Source organism: Ixodes scapularis, unplaced genomic scaffold (assembly GCF_016920785.2).
Source record: "Ixodes scapularis isolate PalLabHiFi unplaced genomic scaffold, ASM1692078v2 PGA_scaffold10__122_contigs__length_95168666, whole genome shotgun sequence".
Classification (NCBI taxonomy): Eukaryota; Metazoa; Arthropoda; class Arachnida; order Ixodida; family Ixodidae; genus Ixodes; species Ixodes scapularis.
The window spans coordinates 70,652,039-70,676,838 of record NW_024609836.1 but is presented as its reverse complement, the minus strand read 5'-3'; the positions used below and the strand labels follow the sequence as shown (position 1 = coordinate 70,676,838).

General features: G+C 45.6%; 2 protein-coding genes across 2 annotated transcripts; one reads left to right on the top strand and one right to left on the bottom strand.

Moving 5' to 3' along the window:
- Positions 1 to 124: 124 nt before the first annotated feature.
- LOC8030705 (distal membrane-arm assembly complex protein 2) lies at positions 125 to 10,056 on the top strand. Its single transcript, XM_002402575.5, has 5 exons — positions 125 to 233; positions 346 to 669; positions 3,375 to 3,595; positions 5,699 to 5,861; positions 9,800 to 10,056. Exons 2-5 carry the CDS (start codon positions 371 to 373, stop codon positions 9,984 to 9,986), a joined length of 870 nt encoding a protein of 289 aa, XP_002402619.3. The 5' UTR covers positions 125 to 233; positions 346 to 370; the 3' UTR covers positions 9,987 to 10,056.
- Positions 10,057 to 11,518: 1,462 nt separating this feature from the next.
- Positions 11,519 to 24,697, bottom strand: LOC8030706 (WD repeat-containing protein 74). Its single transcript, XM_029974109.4, has 10 exons — positions 24,526 to 24,697; positions 23,878 to 23,960; positions 23,582 to 23,688; positions 21,426 to 21,547; positions 20,806 to 20,869; positions 19,343 to 19,486; positions 14,515 to 14,616; positions 14,321 to 14,421; positions 13,085 to 13,283; positions 11,519 to 11,793 (listed from the first exon to the last, which is right to left on the bottom strand). The coding sequence occupies exons 2-10, from the start codon at positions 23,930 to 23,932 to the stop codon at positions 11,560 to 11,562; spliced, it is 1,128 nt and encodes a 375-aa protein (XP_029829969.4). The 5' UTR covers positions 23,933 to 23,960; positions 24,526 to 24,697; the 3' UTR covers positions 11,519 to 11,559.
- Positions 24,698 to 24,800: the final 103 nt, after the last annotated feature.

Here is a 24,800-nt window from a genome sequence, read left to right as displayed (position 1 = left end):
ATATTTGCGATAATACTAATTATAAATTTTAAACTTGAGAATAACATTTTTAGACTAAAGCAAAAAAAAAAGATACGAGTAATATGCACGACGTGGCAGCGTGAAATCAAAATTAAGTTCACTACACTGGTTCTGCCGGTCTTCGTCGGTCTGCTTTCCGAGCTGTGCTCCAACGAGAAATTCAGCGCTAAAAAAATTCACAAGGCACCGTTTGTGTTCATTTCTTTTTCCTTGTAAGTATAACTCGTTCCATCCGCAGTGTTCTATATAGAGGAGGGCTCACGACGTATTCTAATTTCGACGCTGTTTAATTCCAATCCCCGATCCCTCCCTGTCTCGAAATAGAAGCAGTCGTTGGAACGGTCACCAAATGCTGCGGCGGTCCTACCTGCTCTTGGCGCCTCATCTCACTGGGGATCTGCCTAAGATGCCACAGTTTACGGTGCTGCGACATTTGATGAGACGTGGGAAGAAGGGCGACAAAATTGACAACCCCGATCTGATCCCACCGGACACGATCAGCAACATCTTCACGATCCTGGTTCCCCGAAAGGGCATCGGGGTAGACTTCGCGTCGTTCCTGCATCGCATGCCGCTCTACTTCACCAAGGAAGCCCGCCGCGAAAGGCAGGAGAAGAAAACCTTGCATCAGCGACTTTCGAACCAAAAGTAAGTCTTGCCCATGTATATACATAGGAATATGTTGTCCCCATAGCCGGTTGGAGTAAGGGTGGCGATGTGGGTTAGTTGGTTCATACTGACGAAAAGGCAAACAGCGCACAGTAAACGGGGACTAAAGGAAGCACAAACAGGACAACCGGTTGGAGGCCCAGTTGAATTTGTTTAAACTGGGAACATTTGGAATCTTAGTTGGATTATTCAAGTGGTTCGAACTGGGTATACGATTGGGGATTCATCTAACTCAAAGTAGTAGGAATCAATGGACACCGATTAGGGGTTCAACGGGCCCCAGCTTGGAAACAGTTGAACCTCTTCTCTTTTTCATCTTTTGTTTTGGCACGTACCGGACCTAGCCAAGTTGCACATTGATGTTGTAAACATATTGTAAAAAACCTGAGACTGAGGTAATGACAGACGACGACAAGGAAGAGAACGTCTCAAACACAGCTAAACCTTTATTGAGGACAGAACCCTTTATATAGGGTTCAAAAAAGAAGGAAGGAAAGGGAACCCTTCTTTACATCCCTTCTCTCAACAGAAGATGTGACGCCTGACCTCTTACAATGGGGTTAAACTAACGGAACAAGTGAGGGCACCAAAAATAACACATCAATCACACACAAACAAAAAAAAGAAATCCACCAGGAAAACAATAAATGGCAGTGGACCTTTCACTGAGGGAGTCAGCTATAAGATTACAAAAAAGGGGCAAAAAGGGTGAGCATGTATGAAAACATGCTCGTGCTACACTAATTCCCCAGTGACCGTGAGTTCTCGAGCTCATACCAGTGCTCGTGGTCTTAACCCGCGTTCACTACCAAAACTTCCAGAACCAGCGATTTTTTCAAATAATAGATTTGCGCTCTAACTCTGCACACTGAGCATGATACTCAATGTCTTAGAACCATTTTTACTCGAAGCACTATTTAATTTGCACCCATTCTTGTGTTAACTGCAATATCTGAGGCTTCACCTGCTGCACAGGATGAGTAAAGGTGCGAGATTGGTTTTTGACACTTTAAGTTTTGACTAAATGGTATGCATTTATGCATGTTATTGAGTTCAGTGTTGTGTATTTGTGTACTTATGTGCTATGATGTATTAAGAGATCTATGTTAATTGATTTTACCGTGGGAACCTCGTATCAAAATAAGTTGAATTCATGTATCAATTAAGACTGTCAACACTGTGTCTTCCTTTTTACCAGTTCCGTCTCACATAATTAACCCCCCCCCCCCCCCTTCCCCCAGAATGGCCAGTTTTTTCTTCGAGGAAAGACTGTAGCATTAATATAGAAGCTCAAAAGTCTCGTCACGCCGACACTGAACAACAAAACTGGGATTAACGTCCTGTGAATGCCCCTCATACAAGAGAGCTCTTGATGAAAACGTCCTCCACCACAGACAAAAAGGCTTTCCCATCGCACGCGTTCATAAAAGCAGGGCTCAACCCCCATAGAAGCATCACGAGTTTGCTTTTCATTACCAGTAGATCCTTTCTAGCATTTCTTTGAGAACCCAGACAAGTTTGTACACTCCGTTTCATGCCAACGAGTTCGACCGCTGCCAAAGTTACAATTCGACAGAACCAATCAGTCGTTGCCAAAGGCGCATCGTTGCGGCACTCGCGACTGCGCATTTGCCGGTTGCTGGCCAAACCGAACGAGCACAGTGAGTGCGCCGTGATCCCACACTTTTTCTGCGCGCAATTGGTTCAGACGGTGACGGCAAATGCACAGAGACGACAAGCACCGCGACGACGTTCGATTCTGTCCGTCGGGTCGTGGCATTGGTTGAGGTCAGACCCGGAGCGAAACGGAGTATAGGCAAAGCTGCGGTCGGCCCGGGTGGCACGCCGGAGAAACGCCCGACTTGGCACGAACTCGGCACCCCCGGGGGCCCAATGCGGTTTTACTACAGGGTGAAACAAGGAGACGCCAGGCTCTTTAAATCGACCGGAAAATTTGGTTTCTTAACCTATCGCGCTACGACCTTGTGCAGCGTTGCCCACAGATGGTGCATTCTTTTTGTAAAATTTGCGAAGAGCGAACTTACCTGAGGAAAAAGTAAAGAAAGAAAAAGGCTTAGCTCCTATGGAAATGCAGCGACGCCACCGGTCTGCAAACAACACGGCGCCGTTTCGCTTGGGAGACAAGAGATGGCGCAACGAACGCCGCCAACGAACGAGCATACGGCGCCGAGAGCAGGCCTTTTTAGCAGACAATCTTTTCGACTCAAAAGCGGTGCGCGTTCCGCAGGTGGCGACAGTCGCAGAAACAAAAAAAAGACAGGCGCGGTAACAGCAAGGAACTGCAGTTCCTTGTCTGCAAAAGGGCCGGCTCTCGGCGTTGTCTGCTCGTTCGTTGGCGGCAGTTGGCATCGCAACCGCTTGCGCCATCTCTTGTCTCCCGTGCGAAACGGTGCCGTGTTTTTTGCAGACCGGTGGTGCCGCTGCGTTTCCATAGGAGCTAAGCCTTTTTCTTTCTTTACTTTTTCCTTAGGTAAGTTCGCTCTTTGCAAATTTTACAAAAAAAATGCACCATTTGTGGGCAACGCTGCACAAAGTTGTAGCGCGATAGGTTAAGAAACCGAATTTTCCGGTCGATTTAAAGAGCCTGCCGTCTCCTTGTTTCACCCTGTAGCCTTGTCGCAAGGTGTCTCCCGCAGGGGTGACGGAAACGTGTTCCCGTCCAGGTTCTACGCCGAACGACACGGCATCCTGGGCCCCGACCTGGCGGCGGCGTCGTTCCTGGTGTTCCGCGGTGCCGCCGTCAAGTTCCACGGCAAGGACGACTGGTACCGGAAGGCTGAAGACGGCTCGATTGGCCTGCCCCAGTCTTACGAGGAAGGCTGGAGGGTGGAGGCCATCGATGCCTCCGAGGTGGAGCTGCTCTACGAGGGTCTCGACAACCTAAGTGAGACGCTTCTCTCCCTTTCTCTTTCTCGTGTGGTTCCTCGGCGCCTTTTCGAGCTGCTCGAGCTAAGCGCATTTTCAAAACACCTAGAATTTACTTTTTCGGGTATGCCGTTTATTATCTCTAAAATCAAAATGGCTATCAAAAAAAATGGCAAACAAAGCCGATGCAAATACCAAAATCTGCTCTCCGGCGGGTGCGACGTCGCACGTCATACGATTTGCGAGTCGGGTGGGCGGTCTAAAAAGCACGGTATTTTGTGCACATCTTTTCCGTTTTGCCGACGTAAGCTTAACCAAGCATTCGTTTCACACCATCAGACTTCTTGTAACCTATCGGGAACAAGCTGTGCCCCCCCCCCCCCCCCCCCATCCCCATCGACCCAGCGACCCATATTTAGGGTTCCGTGTTTTCGGATATATCCGAAAAACGCTCCTTGGTAAAATTTTCGTCGATTGGGATTTATCTGATAAACTCCAAATTTCGGAATCGCAATGTACAAAAAAAAAAAGAAAATGGGATTCTACAAAGAAGTTTTTTTCAGAGCATGTGCTCATTGATGCTGTGGAATGACCACTCCAGTTTTCTTTCGAGCCTCAAATCATTGCCAAAGAGTGTGTAACCGCTTACCTTTTCAAGGTTCAGTCGGGACAACAGATTGTTCTGCCTCTGGGTTGCGACAAAAGCCGCTGTTTTTGTTTCTTTTTAATTTGGATTGTAGTATTTTTGCTGTTTAGAGGAAAGAGGGGTAGTGTTGTTATAACAGTGAGAGTTATGAACCTGTGGATTTTGTTGGAGCGGGACGTGGGCAGCTGAAACTTCTATTTCCTTCACCACTCCTTCGGGTTTTTACAGCCACCGGGTAGGGTGCCAAAATTTTTTCGGAAGAAAACAAATTTTTCAACTGCTGTGTCCGTGAGTTTATAGATTTTAAAATGTGAGCGTTCATTAAAGCACCACTGGTTTGTAAGTTTTGTCGTGGGACAGCCTTGACCTCGGTACTAACCGAGGTCAAGGGTGCATATGCCAAACCCAACTGATTTGATAGCATTTGATACTGGACAATTCTTATGAATTTAGAAGGGGATTTTGAAAAAATAGGGAGCAGAACAAAATTAAACTCGAGATTGTGGAGTGTTGAGACTCTAACGAAAGTAAAATCTGATAAACTCCAAAATTTTGGCAAAAAATAAACTCCGGAACACACCCTTAGAATTTTGCTAAAAATAAACTCAGAAAAGATGGAACTTTACCCATAATAAATCTGACGTCACATTTTCAGTTTTAACATTAGAGCCTCTCGGCCTTTCAGACCAAATATAAAACTTCAATAACTTTGCAAAAAAAAAAATTATTGCGACATGTCATTTAGGTTACTAGTTCAGATGTGTCTATTCATGTGCGAATAGCAAACTTTGAGTTTGAAGCGAATGGTGGTTTTAGCCAAATATTTTCTAATTGAATATCAAACAATTTCTCCACGCCTTTCACTATCGTAGCTGAACTTATGAAGGTTGTTCTCAACCAACCTTCCACTTGTCCACTTCTAAGCTCAGTTAATTTTAATATAGCTATATTTATTACCTGTGGCATGTAAATAACAAAGTTATTGCAGCGATCCTGATCGAGGCGGTTTTAATAAGTCTGCTTGCTATGTGCAAATTTTATTCCTTCGATTTGATTTGACAAAAAAAAGCATGAATTATGAGCATGTGCTGTCAAGTCATTGCTGCCCAACACATACTCTCGCATAACTGCGGCAGGCTACAACCGTTGAGTGCGCTTCTCACCGAGCACCTGTGCACTGCAAAGAAGCAATATCCACGGAGCCCGCGAGCATTGCTTCCCCACAGTGCACAGCCGCTCGAAGAATAGCGCACTCAACGGCGCTAACTCACCGCGATCAACACTTAGAAAAAGATGAATAATTTGAAACATTGAAAATACTTACAGCCTGTATTTTTTATATCTATCATCTCGGCACAAGGGAGGGAATAGACGTCAACTTTCCTCGAAATACCGAGTCTGTATAGGACGTCATCGAAACACTCAAGGGCGTCTGGTCTGCCGGTTAAACTACGGGTCCTCTTCCCATCCATTCAGCTAACCTTGAGGGTCTCAAGGCTCTGCGCCTGGGCGGATGCGCCTTCGTGGACGACTGGTTCCTGGACCGGCTGAGTCAGTTCAAGGACAGCCTGGAACAGCTAGACCTCTCAGGGTGCCCACAGATCACGCATCGAGGGCTGTCTGCTCTCTACAGGCTCAGGCAAGTCGGTAACTCCCAGGTCGGGGTTAATGTAGTCTGGAACGTGTCTCCGAACGGCACGTTCAGTGCACCCCGAGTGGTTCCTCGATCCCCGTCCAACGACCTCGTTGAAGCTTTACTTTGTTGCTGGCTGTGATCCCGACAGTGTCGAGGCTGCTGTGGTGGATGTGGCATGGGGGCTTCAAAAGCCAGGGGAGACAGCATCGGACAACGTGACATGCCGGCTTCTGCGGCGTCGTTTGCCGCCGCTTCTTCGGGACCACTTTTGATCTATGGGCAGGATAGGACGTTGAACACACCAGTTGGAAGATGCATTGCTGGCACCATAGCTTTAAAAAAAACCTACAGTAGACTTTTTTTAACTCATACTTGAGGAAGCCACAAATTTTGGCTTCCTCAAGCCAAAATTTTGTCTGCCCTCGACCTGGCAAACAGGGCCAGGTCGGGGGCAAACCCCAGTTTATATTATGGCAAACCCCAGGTTGGGCAAATCCCAGCAAACCCCAGTTTGAATTATCACAAATTTATCTAAATGTGATGCAAGATAAAATTAGGATTTGCCGTATGAACAGCATACAAAGCAGATATTTTATGACTTCCTCTACATAGGTTTAGTGATCATAAGCAGGTATGCCACACAAGAAAATGTATGACATAAGTTTATTATCCCTCAAAAATGTTGTTTATCGTGGTCTGTTTAGACAGCACGTGATGACTCAAAACAAAATTTTGTTCGTTGGGCCAAGAAGTTGTCTAATGTTACCTTTTAAGCAGGGGGCACATCAGCGATCAAACTGGGCACCACGCGGCAGTTTTCGTAGCAATTTGCACGGATGCTGTGACGTGGACCTATGCCATGCCACTGCGTCACAGCATCCGTACAAGTTGCTGGTGCCCTTCTTGAGCCCCGTTGAGTGCACTTTTTAGCGAGCACTGGTGCACTGCAGAGAAGCAAGCTCTGCAGGTGTTGCCTCTCTGCAGTGCACCGGTGCTCGGAAAGAAGCCCACTCAACGGGGACGAGAGAACAAAAAGTGTGAATTACACAAACATGCCGTTCAAATTAATCGGTTCATGAATACATTAAAAACAAAGCGGGACAACCAAAATATTGAAATCTGTTTGATTTAAGGGGGGAGGCTGGTCTTTAACTTTTGGTTTTTTATTTTTCATTGATAGTGCTGTAATTTGGTGTACTAATGTATTTCTCTGTGGTGATTTCAAATATGCAATTAGTTTTCAGATAGCTTTACTAGATCCTGAGTTACGAATAAGTTCATCATTTTAATTAGGTCCTCTTTACGGGTCGTTAGCGTAAGAGTTCTCAGAATATATCAGAAATTTTTATAGAATTGTATTCACCAAGACATGTTTTGTGCGGTGATGCTATTTTTGTTGCTTTATATATCATACAATAATTTTAATTAATTAGTCTCAAAAAGATATAGCCTTCCGTTTTATGCAACTTGATTGCAAATGTTTTTTACCGATGTAATATCATTAAATCAGTCTTAAAATAGCATCACCGCACAAAACATGTCTTGGTGAATGCAATTCTATAAAAATTTCCGATATATTTTGAACAGTTTTATGGTAACGGCCCGTAAGGAGGACCTAATTAAAATTACAAATTTATTAATACCTCAAGATCTAGTAGAGCTATCTGAAAACAAATTGCATATTTGAAATCACCACAGAGAAATACATCAGTACAATAAATTTCAGCACTATCAATGAAAAATAAAAAAACAAAAGTTAAAGACCAGCCTCCCCCCTTAACCGGAAGTATGAAAGATCCGAGTTTGAACTATTGCGAGCCTACTGTATTTCTCTTAATTGACAGCCAAGGAACCTCTTTCTGCCTCGACATTGACGCAGTAATGCAGTGCACAAACCTTCATGCCTTGTAAACATTCATGCACATGCTATGCTCTGTTCACCCTTATGCTAAGACTGCAGCCAGAACTATAGGTGCTGGCTAACCCACGCTCCTGGCTTCGAGACGTGCACTTTTAGCGCAAGCGCTCGTTCTGCGGAAGAGCGCTTCAAAGCAGCGACCTTGAGCTCTCGTGCATGTGGCATTGGCTGCACTTTCAGCTTAAGGGTGAACACAGTGTGTACTCCGTTCACCCGTAAGCTGACTGTGTGGGGGAAGGCATACGTGCTCGTCGAACCAGTCATATGTCCATCTCATGCAACGTGGTCTCTCCTGCGCCATACCCACGTGCAGAGAGCAGGGTCAGGTGACGAAAGGAAGGCGGTCGATTGGTCCAGCAAGCACGTAGCTTTGGTCGCAGAGTCAGCTTAGGGGTGACTGGGGTGTGGACTGTTTGGCATATACCGTAAAATACCGAGCATCCGCCCATTCCACACTAAGCGCCCATCCCTAAATGTCACAACATCTGAAATAATATGTGCAGTACAAATATAGATAAAATTTGTGATTTAACAAGCACCCACCCCCAACTTTCTTGCGATTATCTCCAAATTTTGAGTGGGTGCTTGATCGGTACTTTACAGTAGTCGTGCGTCGGTGGAGGACTCAGGTCTTCTGACATAGTTCCCATCTCAAAGAACTGCCTTCCACCTGGTGGCAGGGACAGTCGAGGAAATTTAGGAGCTCGGGGAACATGCGGGGAACTTCAGGAGCTAGGAACCCAGTTTTAGGTACCGTATTTACTCGCATATTGGTCGATACGTCGTATAGGTCGACCCCCTAACTTCGGGACCCCCGAAAAAAAAAAAAGTTGAAAAATATAATATTGGGATTCGCGTATTGGTCGACCCCCCAGTTTTGATGAGGCGATTTTTGAAAAACAGGTCGACCTATACGCGAGTAAATACGGTAACAAAGACCGAGTGCCGAACTTTGGGCATTGCCTAAAAAAAAGGCCAGCACGGGGCAGATCGGACACGGGTGCTGCGTCGGCAATCAGGCGAGACTCTCATTCAACAAGTTTCAGCCGAACACTGACGCAGCGATCGTGTCCAAGTCGGTCTTCTTAAAGGGGTATTCACACGAGGGAGAAATCCCGGGGATTTCTCCCCGGCACGCGCGCATCACGAGATGAAAACGCGAGGCTTTTGCACATCGCAAAGCCTGACGTTTTCGTCGTGGAATGCGCGTGCCGGGGAGAAATCCCCGGGATTTCTCCCTCGTGTGAATACCCCTTTAGGTGATGCTGAAACTTCGGCACTACAGGTTTGTTATTTAGGTATTGGTTGAGTTCAGACCCGGTGGCACATGAAGGCTGGCTCATACATTTGCACCAGAGTAAGGCGTGACACACAATGGGTACAATGTAACAAGTTGGTAAGATGTGCCATTATGTGCTCAACCTAATCCTATATTTGATAAATATTGTAGTTTCAACACGAGTAGATGTGTAAAAAACCTCACATCATCGAAAAAGTTGTACTATACATATTCAGTTTTAGTGGCGCCGGCTGCCTGAAGTGGAAAAAAACCTATTCCTCTTCAGCCTTACCCCGTTGTGCTACTGCATCAGTTGAACTTCCTTACGAAAAGGCCAGCTCTTTGCTCTCCCCCTCTCCACATCGCTCAGATCACCTTCAAGGTCGCCACGTGAATCGCAAGCAGATGCCGCGCACGCTGGAAAGAGAACCTAATTGAATCCTCCCTATCCCTAATACACGACTCGGAGGACGGTGTATGAGTCGAGTCATTTTGAGGCGCCCAAAACGTCAGTTATTTGACTTTTTTTTTCTCTAAAAATCAATGCGCGTAGGCAAATCTTTTTTCAGCTCATTAACCAGATATGACGGGGGGAACAACTACCACAATTATTTGATCGAAATCCAAACATTGTTGCAAGGCCCTTGATTAAACTACGAAAATATAGCTTTGATCTTGGTGCCGACCGCTCGGCGCCTTCAAATTGCCCACTCACCGTTTTTGCTGACCCCGCGGCGGCTGCAGGAATCTGAAGACGCTGACACTGCGTTACCTGTCTCACGTGGAACACCTCCAGTTGGTGGCTCTGATGCTCGAAGACGCAATCCCGGGCTTGGAAGTGAAGGGCGTCGACTTCTCCGTGCCGCCGCCGTCAACGGACAATCGAGAAGAAGCGCAAGCGGATGGTCTCGACGTCGGCACGCGTTCCTAGCTCTGGCACGCCCGCTAACTCAAAGTAGGATTGTGTACTTGTAAATAAAAATTAATTTTCGGGTCACGGCGTTGGCATGGAGCTTTCGTGTTCAAACTGTGGTGCACCACCGTGTTTTTTAAATATAGTAAGCTGGAGATTTTTCGGTGTTTATTTATACAGAAAATATGCTAATGCTTTTTGGCGATTACTTATTTTTCAAGCAGCGGTGTATTTCGTTGCTCTGTTTTGGACAGATGCTATAAATAGTGATGATTGGTGAAATAAATCTCATAAAAACCGAAGAGTTCAAGTCTTAGAGGGGATGATTTCAACAAAAACAGTCATAGTGAAACAAATATTTTTTTGGTCTTTGAACCAATTTTATATTTTGACGCCAATGGATGTTTTATCTGTGTTCTTTGGGAGTTTAGCTCCTTTTGTATCTTTGCCACCGGCAGATGTGTACCAGTGTTTTTTGGCTTGAACCCCCTTTTTTTTTTTCACAAGCAGATGATTATTGTTTTGTTTTTTTCGGTTGAGACCGGAAAGTCTGTGATTTAGATCTGCGGCGCGTTTGCGAGAAAAGAGACCCCTGGTCTTGCCGCAGAAATAATCCACACCGCCAAAAGCTCAGTCTCCGCCCAAATGTAGTGCTGGTGGTCTAAACCAGATACCAAAGTTTCACAACTTACCGTTATCTGAAAGTTACTCGGCGATTTCTGGAGATTTTCAATGGGAAACGGTGATCAAGGGAGCCCGCAAATATACGAAGACGAATGACGAACAATGCCGGGAATGTACCCCATCTTCTCATTGAAAATTGCCCTTAACTTTAGAATCTATCATATGTACTTAGTTTGCCTCCTCCTCGAGGCGCTGAGCAAGGGCGTCTGGCTGCAGATCAGATGACCCAGGGTTCGATTCCCACTGCACCGCCCGGTAAATCTCGCTAATTTCAACAATTGTGCTTGATTATAATTAAAATGGCATTGCTCAGTGACAAAATTGGTCTAGAGCTTCGGATAATGATGATGTAAAATACTAGAGGTAGGACTGGCTGAATAGGTGCACATGACCCCTTCTGATCCTTTCAAGCGCGTGATCATTCACTTAAACTTTTGCTTGGAACGCCCGTAAGTCGGTGGGGCATTCACATCTTCATAGCTGGATGTTAATTCCAACAACTGGGAAGATTTCGCATGGTTGTTGCATGTTCGTGTCATTTCGGTTCTCTTCAGACCAATGGCGTCATCAACAATAAAAAATATGCTCAAAATCTCGAACTTCTTTCACCTATTATTTCAAAATACATAATTTCTTTACTTTAATTTTAATGCATTGCTAGTTTGATCGAATGTGATGCAAATTAAAAAAGCCCAGAAACGCTTTGCAGGGCCTCTTTAAGTGTGATTGTGTCTAAGTGTGCCTTCTATGCGCTTTGTAAGCCTCAGTTGCCTTGGCCTGTGTGTAACGTTTTTTCGTTCCGTTTTGTATAAAATCCAGCCATGAAACACACTCGGTGTTAAAACGAAGCAATGAGATGGCTTTCGTTTTCATCGCATCTCCTAGTTTTAATTCCGCTCCATCTGGCTCACTTGCTTATGCACACTCTCTTCCGCTTCCCGCTTTCTGCCGAGGGCTTCTTTTTCTTCGACCTCTTCTGCACCGTCTGCGGCTCCTCCGCTACCTCTTCGACTTCTTCCATGTCCTGCCAGATCTCATCGTCTGCTGGCTCCGCCTCGGCGTCTTCTTGCTTCTCCGCTTCCTCAGAAACGTTAAAGTCCGTGCGTAGCAGCAAGCAGTTGAGCCTCGACTTGAGGTACATCTGCAGGGAAGGACGTTTGGAAGGTGAAAATAGTGACGACTCGCTACGAGAGAACGCACGAGATCTGCTGCTTAAATTGTTGTGCAGGGGAATGCAAGCTCAAGTGTCGGTTACACGCGGGGTTCCGTGTTTTCGGTAAATAAACTCCAAAAAGTATTCCCCGGGCCGGTTTTATCAAAATCGGCGAAGTCCGAAAAACCCTGAATGAAGGTCAATATTTTTTTCATTTGGTATTACAACTGTTTTCAGCTAAGGCAGTGTCCCTGAATTGCAAGGTATAATTCTTTTTTCTATATTGAGTGTACCTAATCTTATAAATATTACAGCTAAAAGTTTGGTTTCGGGCATCTACGGCGAAACTGAAACTATCTGCTAGAGGGATGGCAACACTGATCATCAGATGTACGGCCGCAATGTGATGTCACGGGGGTACTCTGCCAGTGCTCCTTGACTAAAAGCCAACCCGCTTGCCGCCTGCTAAAGAGCAGCTGGTCCCATCTTTAAAGTCGGTTTTAGTGGAGTATGCGGCTTCACTTTGACGTAATATTTCGGCTATGATCATATTTCGTGCCACTAAAGCGAAACCAGTAATTTTTTTCTTTTTTTTTTTTTATGACCGGATTTTTTTTTTTTTAAGTTTGACCTACAGAATTGTCTTCTACCGGGGAAGAAACCGGTTCCCAGTTTCCTTCCCTCCATTACCACTCGCCCACTTTTCCCCTCCTCTCCACACCGGAGCGGATCCCTGAACTACTCCCGGTAGAGAGGAGGAGGGTCTCCCTCTTTCTCAAATGGAATGGAGGAATTGAGGGAGAGTTTCCTTCTTTCCGCTTGTTGGTCGGCCTTTAAAGGGCAACGTGCAACCTTGGTTTTCTGCGGGGAACATAATCCTCTTAACGCTCCCCTCTCCTAAACTGCAAAAGGAGCCAGGTTGGGGCAAGGTTAAAAGTGGAGAGGATATAGGAAAGGAGGAGGCGGGCTAGAGTGGAAAGCGCAGTTGTGTCGGCCTTTAAATATACTAAAGACCTCTATCTTTGTGGAAATAAATCTTTATCTACAGTTTTATTTTGTGCCAGCTTTTGTCTATTTCCATTGCTGTGCCACCACCTCCAGGACACGTTAAATACACCAGTCTGAGACACACTTCATGTACCGTAGCTATGATCTTCGATACAATCCGCAAGCAATATGAGAAAGGAGATTGCAGCCGATCGTGCCTTATGTTTCCGACTTGCGCGACAACCGTAAAGAGCTCCAAGCATGCATGAGCTTTTAGACTTGTCAGATGTACCTTCGAGAGGAGCATGTGCGTCTGGAGGTCGTGGAGCCTGAAGAACCGGTCCAGTCCGCAGCTGGCAACCAAGGGCAGGGTCGGATGGCAGACGACGCTGCGTACGCTCCCGGCCATGCCCTTGAACACGTGCACCATGCCCTTACGACGGAGGTCGAGCAGAGCCACTCTGCCGCGGCTGTTGCCAACCACCACCTGTCTGCAAGCAACATGTTTGTTCTTGCACATAACAATATGTATGTTTGTTCTTGCACATAACATGTTTGGTCTAAATATCACACTCTAAACGTCCTGCCTGTCCACACACACACCACTCCTTTATCCTGGTACTTCCCTTTCCCCTATTTCCCTAGTCATGAACTTTCCTGGCACCATGATCCATAAAGTCTTCCCTACAAATCCTGTTGGGACCTGTTGCTGCTTGGAACCCCACAAAAAATATATTTGTTCTTGTACATAACAATATGTTTGTTCTCGCACATAACATGTTTTTGCACACAGCAATACAGTTGAACCTCGATTTAACAAAGTCACCGGGACTCGCTAATTATTTCATTTAATCGGGAACTTCATAAAATCGAGGAAGAAAGAACTTGTGCATAGGCTGCGTGGGGAATCCGAATTTGTTCGTTAAATCGGGAAACTCGTAAAATCGGATTTCGTTAAATCGAGGTTCAACTGTATGTTTATTCTCGCACATAACATGTTAGGTCTAGATATCACAGTTTAAACTAGTATTTAAGCCTAACCTCACTCTTTATCTCCTTGATTCCTTAGCATGCTCGCTTGTCCCGCCCATCCACAAACACACACTCTTTCACCCTGGTACTTCTCCCTCGCCTATATCCCTGGCCGTGAACTTTCCTGACCACATGATCCCAAGAGTCCTCCCCACCTCGTGCTGCTTAGAACCCCACAAAAAAATTAGTTCTTCTCCATAACAATATTTTTATTCTGGCACATTTCAAGTACCATTACCGGCTTGACAAAGCTACGGGAGGGCTTGTGGAACAGTGCCCAGTAGATAAGTCCAACATGACAATAAATGTGTCATCTTAGAATCACACATTTATTGTCTAACATGACAATAAATGTGTGATTCAGCCTTAACTCAACCTTGTTGCACATTGTTGTACATTGCTGCGGCCACAGACAGTGGGGTCACACGCCTACCTGTTCTGGCCTCGCGGCTGGCAGTATGTTTAAAATAAGTCAAAATTAAATCAAAATACTCACTCTGGCTTTGAAGTGAGGGAGATGCATGTCAGTGGATACTCGTCAAACTCAAACTCTACCACTGGTCTTCGCTGGCGGGAGCCGGGGTCGTAGACTCGAACCTGCAAGCCATCCGCCGGTCACATTTGTATTCGCACATGCTTTTGACCCGCCACTGCTGCAAAGAACTAAGATGCCGCGCTGAGCTGACCCACCTGATGATGGCCCGTGATGGCGACAACCTTGTCAGAATCGCTCAAGAACTGCATGTCTGTCACCCATACCGGAACTCGCAGGTCCAGAAAGTCGTTTCTGACCTGTAAACGAGTAAGGATTTGCATTCTACACTGGTTGAAGGTCTGGCAGACACCCTCGAAGCTTTACGATAAAAGAACACGGGATGTCTTAAGGGAGAAAGTGAACCTCCCGGTTATTCAAACGGTTCACTTTGATTCACTTCAGCCACAAACATGTGGAAGCTGATCTACAGATGAACTTAATTCTATGAACTTCTGTTTTATAGATGTCCTCGATTTATGAAGAAGTCAGCCAGGACCTAAACCTTTCCCCGTGTTCTTTTTTCTTCATCTACAAACTTTGATTTCCGAGCTATGAGCACTTTCTCGCAACATAACATGGCGTCTAGCAAATTATTCTTTTGAAATTCCCCGACTTTTCCAGGTTTTTCCCTGACAATTTCAGGTGAAATTCCCTGACCACTCTAGAGGCTGTTAAATATATAAGACCATTACAACACAAGGCATTGAGCACAGTGAGGACCATTTTGCACGGGCCTAATCTAACTTGCATATTCCGAAATATTCGGGTTCGTCCACACCAGATTAAACGAGCACTTTCTTGCCGCCTTAATCGCCACAGAAGAGGAAACACGATGAAAACACGACGCTGAACCACACACGTCAATTCGCATCTCCAGCTCGACGATCGCCCTCCCGCGGCAGAAACGGGAAGCGCTCTAGTGAGGGTCCCCCGATTCTCCTGCTCAGCGGGCACGGCGGAACTGCTCGCGATTATGGCTTGCAAAATGTCATTTCCGAATGCAAACAACACTATTCACGGTCCTAACGTAGTGCTGCAGCCGGTACGGGATTGTACCTCACTGGAGAGTTTTAGTATTGCGCATAGAATGCGCGTAGAAGCAAACGCCAGCGGTGTGCATTTGGAATAGAGTTGCGCCCCCACATTGTGTGTGCGCCTCACCGCCATGAGCCATCCAAGACCGCAATTTTGGGCTCCGCGAACGCACAGTGGAACACGCAAAGCTAACGCCAGCACACAGCGCTTGCGTTCCCTCGTATATGCAATACTAAAACTCACTACTGCTTCACCTGCTTCCAACGCCAACAAAACGTGCTGCAGTGAGCAGACGTGCAAGCAGGTAGGCGTCCCTTCAAACTGGAAAGGCTGAGATTGGCCAAACAACGGAGCATAAAAATGAAAGTAAGGCTTATGAAAAAATTAATAATTAAGAAAATTTTTTTTTTTTTTTTTTTTTTTCTTATGGGCACTTGGTCGTGAAGGATATTGGCGGCGACTTTGGATGTTTTGCCGATTGTCAAAAGTCGCGACTTTGATAGCCAAATATACTTTACCCGCAATTATTGAAATTTTACATGGATTTCTCACATTAGCTAGAATGTTTTCATTGATTTTAGACTATTTTTATTTTGTTACTTGGTAATTCAAAATGCTGCAATTGACACCAGTGGTGATAAATAGCACACTTTTGATTGTCATATTTGTTCGCGCATTTGAAATTAGATCATAAGCAACAAATTATATTACAGCTTAAAACATTATGTATTAAAATATTTTAATTTTAATATTATTATTATTATTATAAATATAAATCACGGCAATGTATGCCCCCAATTAAGGCCAAGATCACGAAAATATGCCATTTAATCATAATAGTCTTTCCAGAAAGGTATAATTTTGTTTTCTTTTTAGCAAATGAAAAACTCGGACATTGTTATCAAGATAGACAAATAGTCAAACACTGCATGTAATATAAAGTCCTATGCGTCACGCGTTGCCTATAAAACACACACGCACACACTTCAGCTGTCTCACTCGGATTCCATCTTCGAGTTGTTGCAGTGAGAACAGCTTTTATTATTTTATAAGTTTTGTGGACATAATGTAAAAATTGGAATTATTCTCTTATTCTTGTGCTGGGAATAATGTTAAACCAATTAATCATTTAATACCAAAAATCCATGAAAAGGCAGCAAGAACGCACAAATATCAGCACTGATTTTTTCAACAACTACAGATATCAGCCTGGATCAAACATGTATGTCACAAAATAAAGTTTCTGCGGACAACTTTTCTAACTAAATAATGACGATGTGAGACACATCTTGAGTTACGAAAGAATCCGAAATTAAGACCTATACCGAGAAATTAAATCCAAAATAGAAATTAGTTTCGGTTTCGCTTCACAAATAAAGCGCCCATCCTTGCATAAATATTACGCTAAACACCGTTTTTGTTTTCAGGATAAAGAGGTGACATGCACTTATAACACCCTCGCTTCCTTGTACTACCAGAAAGAATTTGTGTCGCTCAGTGAAGCCAGCACACTAGACAGGTTCAACTGGGTTCAACAGCAGCACGCACCTCCGACCCTCACTATAACCGCCATTTTGGAAATTTAGTAGCGCCACCTATAGTTAGTGTGAGTCGCGAATAACGAAATGGCAACATGGCCGCCAGATGCACTTTCGGATACTTTCGACTTCGTGCTTGGATTGGATTGGAGCCTGTGGCTTTCCCATTTGTTACTAAATCTAGTAGCTCTAACTAGATCTAGCCTAGTGTCGCGCTCTCAATACAATACAATACAAGGCTTGGACCAGATTTGTCGGTTGTTTTCTTTGCATCAGGTAGCACACTCTACATCAAGTGAGCAGAGCCCACGCTTCGCTCTTAGCAGAATTTATTGCCTATATTTCTTCCCCCAGTCTTTGCTCAGGTCACTCAATGGCGTTTCCAGCTCATTTTCCCTGACTGGGCTCGCTTTTTGACAATATCCCTGAAAATTCCCTGATTTTTCCCGGTAATTAAAATTTCCCCGACAATTCCCGGTTTTCCCGGTCACTAGACGTCCTGCATAAGATAGTTGTCTAGCACTAAGACTTTGAATAACGAGCACCATTTGGACGAATCAATGCTCCTAAACCAGTGAGTTTTCTTTTCACTACAATAAAATCCCGAGAGATAGCCCACCTAAAATCAAGAAAACATCGGGTGAAAATATGTGGTGGGCTAACTTTCACTGTACAATCAAGAAAAGTTGAAACCATTATATTTTTAGGTCATGCTTCCCTTCCAAGCTTGTTATCGTGGCAAGAAAAACGAAGTAAAGATGACTGCTTCCCAGTCATCAATGATTGGGTATATCCCGCCGGAGCTAACTAGCCGCATTTACGCGCCGAGGCCATCATGGATCCCAGCACTACTATTACTAGAAGTGGGCTATCTTTCGGTGTTTAAAAGAATATATAAAATCAAGCAAAACGTAGGGGTGGGCCACCTTTCGGGAGTGGGGCACCTCTCGGGATTTTACGGTAATCACTTTGTAGAGACAGAACGTGAGTGACAGTTCTTTCCTTTGTTTTCACAGTGCTGCTCTTTTTCTCTGCCCTCATTTGCACACCAGCTGGCATCTGTCCATCAGTTTAGTGCATACCTCAATGCAGGTATATTTTTTATGGAGGTACCTAGGAAAGTGGCCAGGCAGAAAGTTAGAAGGCAAACCCAAACGGTTCTAATCTCAAAACCCCCAAAATTGTGTTATCATCCGTACTAACTTTGAGCTGATAAGGCTAGATGTGCTTCATACATCTATTTTTCATCTGGATGCACTAATAAGTGCCTCTGTAATCATCAAAATAAAATAATAAAGACTTTTTGAAGGCCACCGCTAATGGTTCCGCGACAACCTGCATTCCCACCATCGGGGACCAAAAGGTTTTGTCCCAGATCGAATCTGATTCTCTTCTTCTTCAAACCAATTTAAACTCAGTTATGGAATGATGCTGCATGACTTTTAACACTAACAAATGTAAAACTATGCGGGTATCTTGACGTAACACATCGCCACTGTCAAGCTATCTCGGTACCTTTCCCTTCAGTTTGTTACATCCTACAAATATATCGGTGTCCACATTCCCTTTCACCATGTCATGGCAAACTCACACGGACCACTTGCTAATTGCTAATGCCCAGCTCTATGCTCGGTTACTTAAAACTAAATTTTACATTAGCCCGTATCATTAAAACTACTTGCACTTAAAACCCTGGTATGTTCTACATTGGAATACGCCTCATCCACCTGAGATCCCGGTCTCTTTATGCCTGTGCCTAACCTCAAGGCTGTCCAAAAATCACGGTGTGCATTTTACTTTTTTTAACTATCTAACTATCATTGTATAGTCAGTGTGGCGTCCATGAAAGCTAACCTATCTCTTCCCCTTCTTTTGTTGTGTCGCAAAATATCTCCTTATTGTAGTATTTTTCATAAAATTTATTACTCTAAACCTACTCTAAAAGATTGCCTTCTTCCTACCCCTCCATATATTTATTTTTGCACTGACCATCAATTCAAAGTGGGAATTCGTCACTGTCGCATCAATGCCCACCTTGACCTTTTTGTTCCCAAAACGTCATCCGAATGGAACCGCCTTCCCGCGTCTTTAGTGTCTATATCATCAGTTGATTTGTTTAGAATAACCAATCATTTTTGTTGAAATCCTTCAGCACCCATGTCTTACTGCATTTTTGTACTTTATTATATCCTATATTTTGTTGTCATTTTTGCCCCTCCCCCCAGTGATGCCTCCGGGCCTTGATGGTATTGAAATAAATAACCCAGTGCAGCAACTACGAAAGTTGACGGCACGATGTCAGGCCCAACCAGAAGTGCTGGGGATGGCTAACATTGTCGATGTACTTCCTCCCAGCACTCCTAATCTGACATGACAAAGAAATGTGTCAAACGCCTTGCGCGGTACGCACATTTTTGGCTTGAAAAACTGGCTTCTGCATGCTTTCGAGGTCCCAGAGCTTCAGGTCATTCTCCTTGCCCCCCGTCGCAACCAAGCCTTGCTTTTGAGGGTGCTGCCTCATGCGGAATACGTCGCTGCCCACTGAAGCCTCCACCTGTAATGAGGGCATATTCCACGTCAAATTTCTGGGTCGAAAATAACAATGTTATTAGCACATTTTAAGTGAAATACATCGCACACAAAGAATATTGAAGGAAAAAGGAAGAGGCCTGCTTGTCATCCATTGGTAAGGTATCTGTTCAAAAGGATGTTTGGTTCACATTGTACATTTGGCATCAAACCTGCCTAGAGCGCAGAGCAAACCTGCAGCGGCACCGAGAAAAACTCAGTCTGGGCACCGAGTGGTTCATCTCTGTGCGTCAGCCCTGCAAGTTCTTCCTCTGCCGTACGGCTCTACAGCAATGTGCCGTCGCCAGGAGTCGACTCGGAGAACTAGCGGCAAACAGCCGCAAGACCATTCAGCTCCGAACATCACCACGCAGGCACCCCTGCAGCAGGGAGGACTCAGTCTGGTCACCGAGTGGCTAACCTCTGTGCGCCAGCCCGGCGAGTCCTTCCCCTGCCCGACTGCCCCAGTGCAACGTCCTCTAACACCCTTTGCCGCACCTGGAGCATCGCACTACGACGAGGTGCGGTGCTCCAGGTGCGAGGTGGACCAGGTAAGGTCCACCTCGCAAGCCCAGTTGTGCTAAACTGCCCCACTGTGCGATACTGTCTCTCCCCCTCCCCCTGTTTGTACTTTTGCATCTGGCCCTCTAGTTGTAAAACCTCCGTACTAGTACATCCCTTAGTATCTGGCATTTGTTTAAGTCCTTGTGTTATTTTCTGGTGTGTGTATTGTGTTTTCTGTGCGGAGGACTGCGACAGTGGGGACTACGGGTGTCCAGTGGACAGGGCGACAGCCGCACGTGAACGGCGCTAGGTGGTCAGGGGTTAGCAGAAGAGAAGGACGACGGGACTACGACGGGACTCTCGGAGCTTGGGCAAGGGCTGTTGTTCTGGTGATCTATAAATCTTATATTGTTATCATAACAAATATTTTGGTATTAAATGGGTTTATCATCATGTTCGCCCCAGTGCTCGTGTCTGTCCCCCGCATCCCGAGCCCACACCCTGTAATACAGCAGACGTTTGAACCCCTCCCTGCGGCCCCCGCTACTACCACCGGCATTCGTAACAATGTTAAACGAGTGTCGCAATGAATGAAAGTCACAAATTCGAGACAAAGTTACATTTGTAGACAGAACATTTTTTTTTTCCTTTTTAGCTTGGATGAATGGATGGATCGATGGATGGTACAGGCCTCATATTGGGCAATGGCTTCCGCCACCTAGCCTAGAAAAATTTATACCCTTTCCCTCCAAATCTAAGACACCCAGTGCTGTGCGTCAGGAAAATCAAGCACAAACTTACTCGGCTTCCTTCGTCTTTCGCCCAAACTTTCAGCAGCCCCGAGCTGACGCACGTCAAGAGGTTCCTGCGGAAAAACAACAACAATAGGACAAAACGTACGTAGAGCTAAACTGTATAAATTAAAGGTAACTACAGTCGCCGACAAGCTGAGAATAGCAAGGAGGAGCTTCGATTGCCCCACCTCCAGCATGAGCTTCCTACTTTCGACAACACTTCGGTGACTGTAGTTCAGGGGTGGCAAGGCTGACCTGGCCTAAATGCCGCAAACAAAACCACAAAGCTTCCAAGAGCCGCAAGGGGGGGGGGGGAGACAAACTTTTGTTTAGAGCAATAAACGAAACTCAAACTACTTTCACTCTATCCGAGTCAAAAGCAGTCCAACTGTACGTAAGGTAGCAGTAGCAAAAGACTACCAAACCACAACCTGCCTTTTGATTTAAAACGCGTTCCATTTCTCTTTTTGGGGAAGTGCTCATGTGACCGGGAGGGAGGCAGAGGAGTGGAGGGAGCTGCGAGCCGCACTTTAACACGCGAAAAGCCGCAGCTTGGCCCCCCCCCCCCCCCTTTGCTGTAGTATTGGACTGTAGTATGTGAATAAGTGGCACAACTAATATACTTACGAATTTACGACACCCAATCCTTTTATCGGGCCCGTTCCTCCCTTGACATCGAGAGTGTCCTTGCAAACTCCACTGTTGGGGCAGTAGGTCTTGACAACCTGAGACCTCAGTCCGGCATACACCTGGGACGTACGAGAAGAGAAACATTAAGCAAACACTCCTGCATGCCATACTTCGTTTCGCCCAACGATGGACAGCGGCGGACGCTACGAGTCGTCCCAGCCAAACCAGTGCTGTAGATGTATCACTGCGCCTTTCGTGGAGGTCACGTGAAACTCGCACGGCAGTGGACTGGCGTCAATGACCCATGGTGCCCTCTACGGTTCATTGTAAGGTAAAATGATGTAACACAAACTGCAATTGACATTTTTCGGAGATCGCTGGGCGCATGCACCAACTCTGAGAGAGAGGAAAGGGAAAGGCGCCATTTTTGGTGGCTCTCTCGTCTGCTCAGTCGTTCAAACAGCGCTGGTTCGGCTTCACTTCCTACGCTATTCTCGTGGCTTGGGTTCATAGTCGTCATGCCTCACCACTGCACAGCTGTTTAGTTGCACAAATAGCACCAAAAATTATTGAAATCAGGGGCGGATCCAGAGCTCTGTTTTGGGAGGGGGGGGGGGGGGGGGGGGCAGAAAATTTGTAAGTATACTATTCTCCCATTCTTTCGTGTGCATCGGGGGGTCCACCCATATCAAATAGCCCTCCACGAAGGGGGGAGGGGGAGGGGTCGACTTTGTTTGGGGGGGCAGCCACCCTTGGATCTGCTACTGATTGAAATGTAACATTTTATAGAGTTCCAGCAGCCTTTTGCGGGTGGTGCACGAAAGCATCTGATGTCCAACACACTTCCCTTTCTGCCTCGCTTTCAAAAGCCCCCCCATTTTCAGAAGCCTATGATGCGAATCCTGTGTCAGGTGGCCAAGTCCTCAATGCGGCGGCGGGGCGCTCTGCTTTTAACTAAAATACAGTAAATGTTCACGATTGGTTGTGCAATGTAAACATAACGTACCCGATACTCGAGTAAAGAATAAATTGATAAAGCTTTCCGTTCTTCAGGCGTTGGAACACACCCGCAACAAACCACATTAAATTAAAAAAAAAAAAAATGTCATTGGCGAAACATTTAAAGCGTACGTGCCCTAAGGAAACTAAAACCTGACGAAACGCCTCGGCAACCAACCGCGAACTCCCCTGTTTGCAGGGCCCACTTCGTTGGAGGTTCGTAAACGTGCTGAATTCGAAGCGAGATTGTTCTTTTTGACGGTTCAAGCGAGCATTTGCGATATCGATACTACCCGGATTTCACCCCGTGAGGATTTGTTTACCCGTTCCCGGGTACAGCGATGCCCCCTAAGCTTGCGCGGTACAAAGGACGGCGAAGTGACGGAACGGCAATAAGCTTGAATAAGTTAGGCGCTCAATGAGTGCGAAATCAGCTGTATGTAGTGGCCGGATTTCATAAATGGAGCTCCCAAGCTCCGCATGAGGTGAATAATTGAGTTGGTATCGAAACTCGTCATCATCACTTTCCTTAACTCCGATTTGAAAGCTGAACCCTTTTTCAGTTGCTCGCACGGTGCCACGCCGAAGTGACGATTAAGTGACTTTGAGTCGACGGTTGGAACCGATGTGGTGTCGGCGGTCTATCCATCTTTGAAGTTATAAAAACGAACAAGGTCGTCTGTATTGTAGACAGTAGCTTTCGTTAATCCTCGAGGGTCGTCCTCAGCCATTTCGAAGTAAAGATGCACGCGAAGCGATGACTGGCCTGGCGCTGACTACGGAGTGACGGTACCCGAGCCTTCAATACTGTTCAATACGCCACGATCGTGGCCAAACTCTGAAAAAGGTAGATGCTTGCTTGCACTATCGTTAAACATGGCTTGCATTTTGGTGTCATTTGATGGTTACATCTAACTAATGGTTGTCATCTGCTACTTTCCGCTACTTGGAGCTCTCGTGAAATCGGAAAGTAGAAGTATCGCAGTGAAAGGTACACACGAAACGACCAATCCACCTGTATGACAGATGGGTGAACGCCACTTCAAACCATGATGTAAATGACTGGTAAACATGGTATGCTTCGACATCGACATTGTCGTAACGTTGCGAAAAGTTTTGACATTACGACCACAGGCATGGAGCCGAGATCTTACTTCGCACTCTGATTCGTCCTTCCAACGTAGACATGTGATCTCCGATTCCTTGCTGACTTCCTGGACACTGTTCAGATTGGAAAACGTTCTCTTTTCTGTGTTGACACCTGTAACAAGAAGTCGGCAGAGTTGCACATCCTCCCGAGTCAGATGGACGTTTCACTGGGAAGGTTTCACCAAAAGTCCAAAACAGAACCAGAATAACAACACGAACAGTAACGTATGATGGAACGTTTCTTTTAACTGAGGTTCACGACACCTGTAACATTGACTTAAAGGAGAAAAAGCGATAGTACCTTTTAAAAGCCCAGTTTCAGCGCCGACAAGCACATGGTACCTGGGCGCCGCCATGTTTGGCCGTCTTGGACACCTTGGCCACCTGGCGGAGGGAGACCGTCGTTGCTCTGCGGTTTTTTCGTATGATAATAAATGCATGGGGAAACTTGTTTTAATCCTCGTTATTCTGCTTTAATATCGTTAAAATCAACGAACACTTGTGGTGCTGCTGCTCAACCTTCAACTAGTTCAAACGGTTCGACCGTCGCTTTTCAAGCAAACCCAGCCAACGTTGGCCCAGCGAGCAAGTTGGAACGTTTGCTGCTTTGTGTCGGCTCAACAATAATAAAATAAATAAAAAGAAAAACGAAAAAAAAAAACGTGCACTGAATCTTGGGAACAGCAGAAATTATACTACAGATATTAGGGAAATGGTTCTGCTTGTATGCTTACAAACATCTTGTTTGTGTCATGCCAAAGCGGCAAACAATAGATGCAACGCTGCCTCTACGACGCACATGATTATCGGAAATCGACGTAAACGCCAATTACCCTGGCGACAGACGTAACAGAGTAAGGTTGGAAAGACAAGCTCGTAACTACGAGTATTTTTCTGGCTGCATAAGCACGCACGTCGCGTAGAAGACCGACAGACAGACGTGAACTACCTTGCCCTTGTCGCCTGAGGCCTTTCCACGGCAAGAATTAAATATCCGGCATAAGAGGTAGCGGCAGTACTCCTTATGGTGCTTGTTTCCCTCCTGTATATTTATCTACATAAACCATAAAATAAGATATTACTCAGAGGTCGAATGTCGAATGCAACGCGGTGCTGGCTCCCACGCACTTCCGGGCATCGTGGAGCGATTATTGTCACCTTTTTTACTCCGGTCGCGAGGGGGAGAGTAACCAAGAGGACGGACACCCCTTCTCTGGGCTACCT

What these genes read in the sequence shown, in the direction of transcription:
- LOC8030705 (XM_002402575.5), top strand. Translation starts at nt 371, where the DNA reads ATGCTGCGGCGGTCCTACCTGCTCTTGGCGCCTCATCTCACTGGGGAT. An exon ending in CAGCGACTTTCGAACCAAAA is followed by an intron (nt 670 to 3,374) that starts GTAAGTCTTGCC and finishes GTTCCCGTCCAG; the next exon opens with GTTCTACGCCGAACGACACG. An exon ending in CGAGGGTCTCGACAACCTAA is followed by an intron (nt 3,596 to 5,698) that starts GTGAGACGCTTC and finishes CCATCCATTCAG; the next exon opens with CTAACCTTGAGGGTCTCAAG.
- LOC8030706 (XM_029974109.4), bottom strand. Translation starts at nt 23,932, where the DNA reads ATGGCGGCGCCCAGGTACCATGTGCTTGTCGGCGCTGAAACTGGGCTT. An exon ending in GGATTGGGTGTCGTAAATTC is followed by an intron (nt 20,870 to 21,425) that starts GTAAGTATATTA and finishes GTTTTTCCGCAG; the next exon opens with GAACCTCTTGACGTGCGTCA. An exon ending in CCATCACGGGCCATCATCAG is followed by an intron (nt 14,422 to 14,514) that starts GTGGGTCAGCTC and finishes GATGGCTTGCAG; the next exon opens with GTTCGAGTCTACGACCCCGG.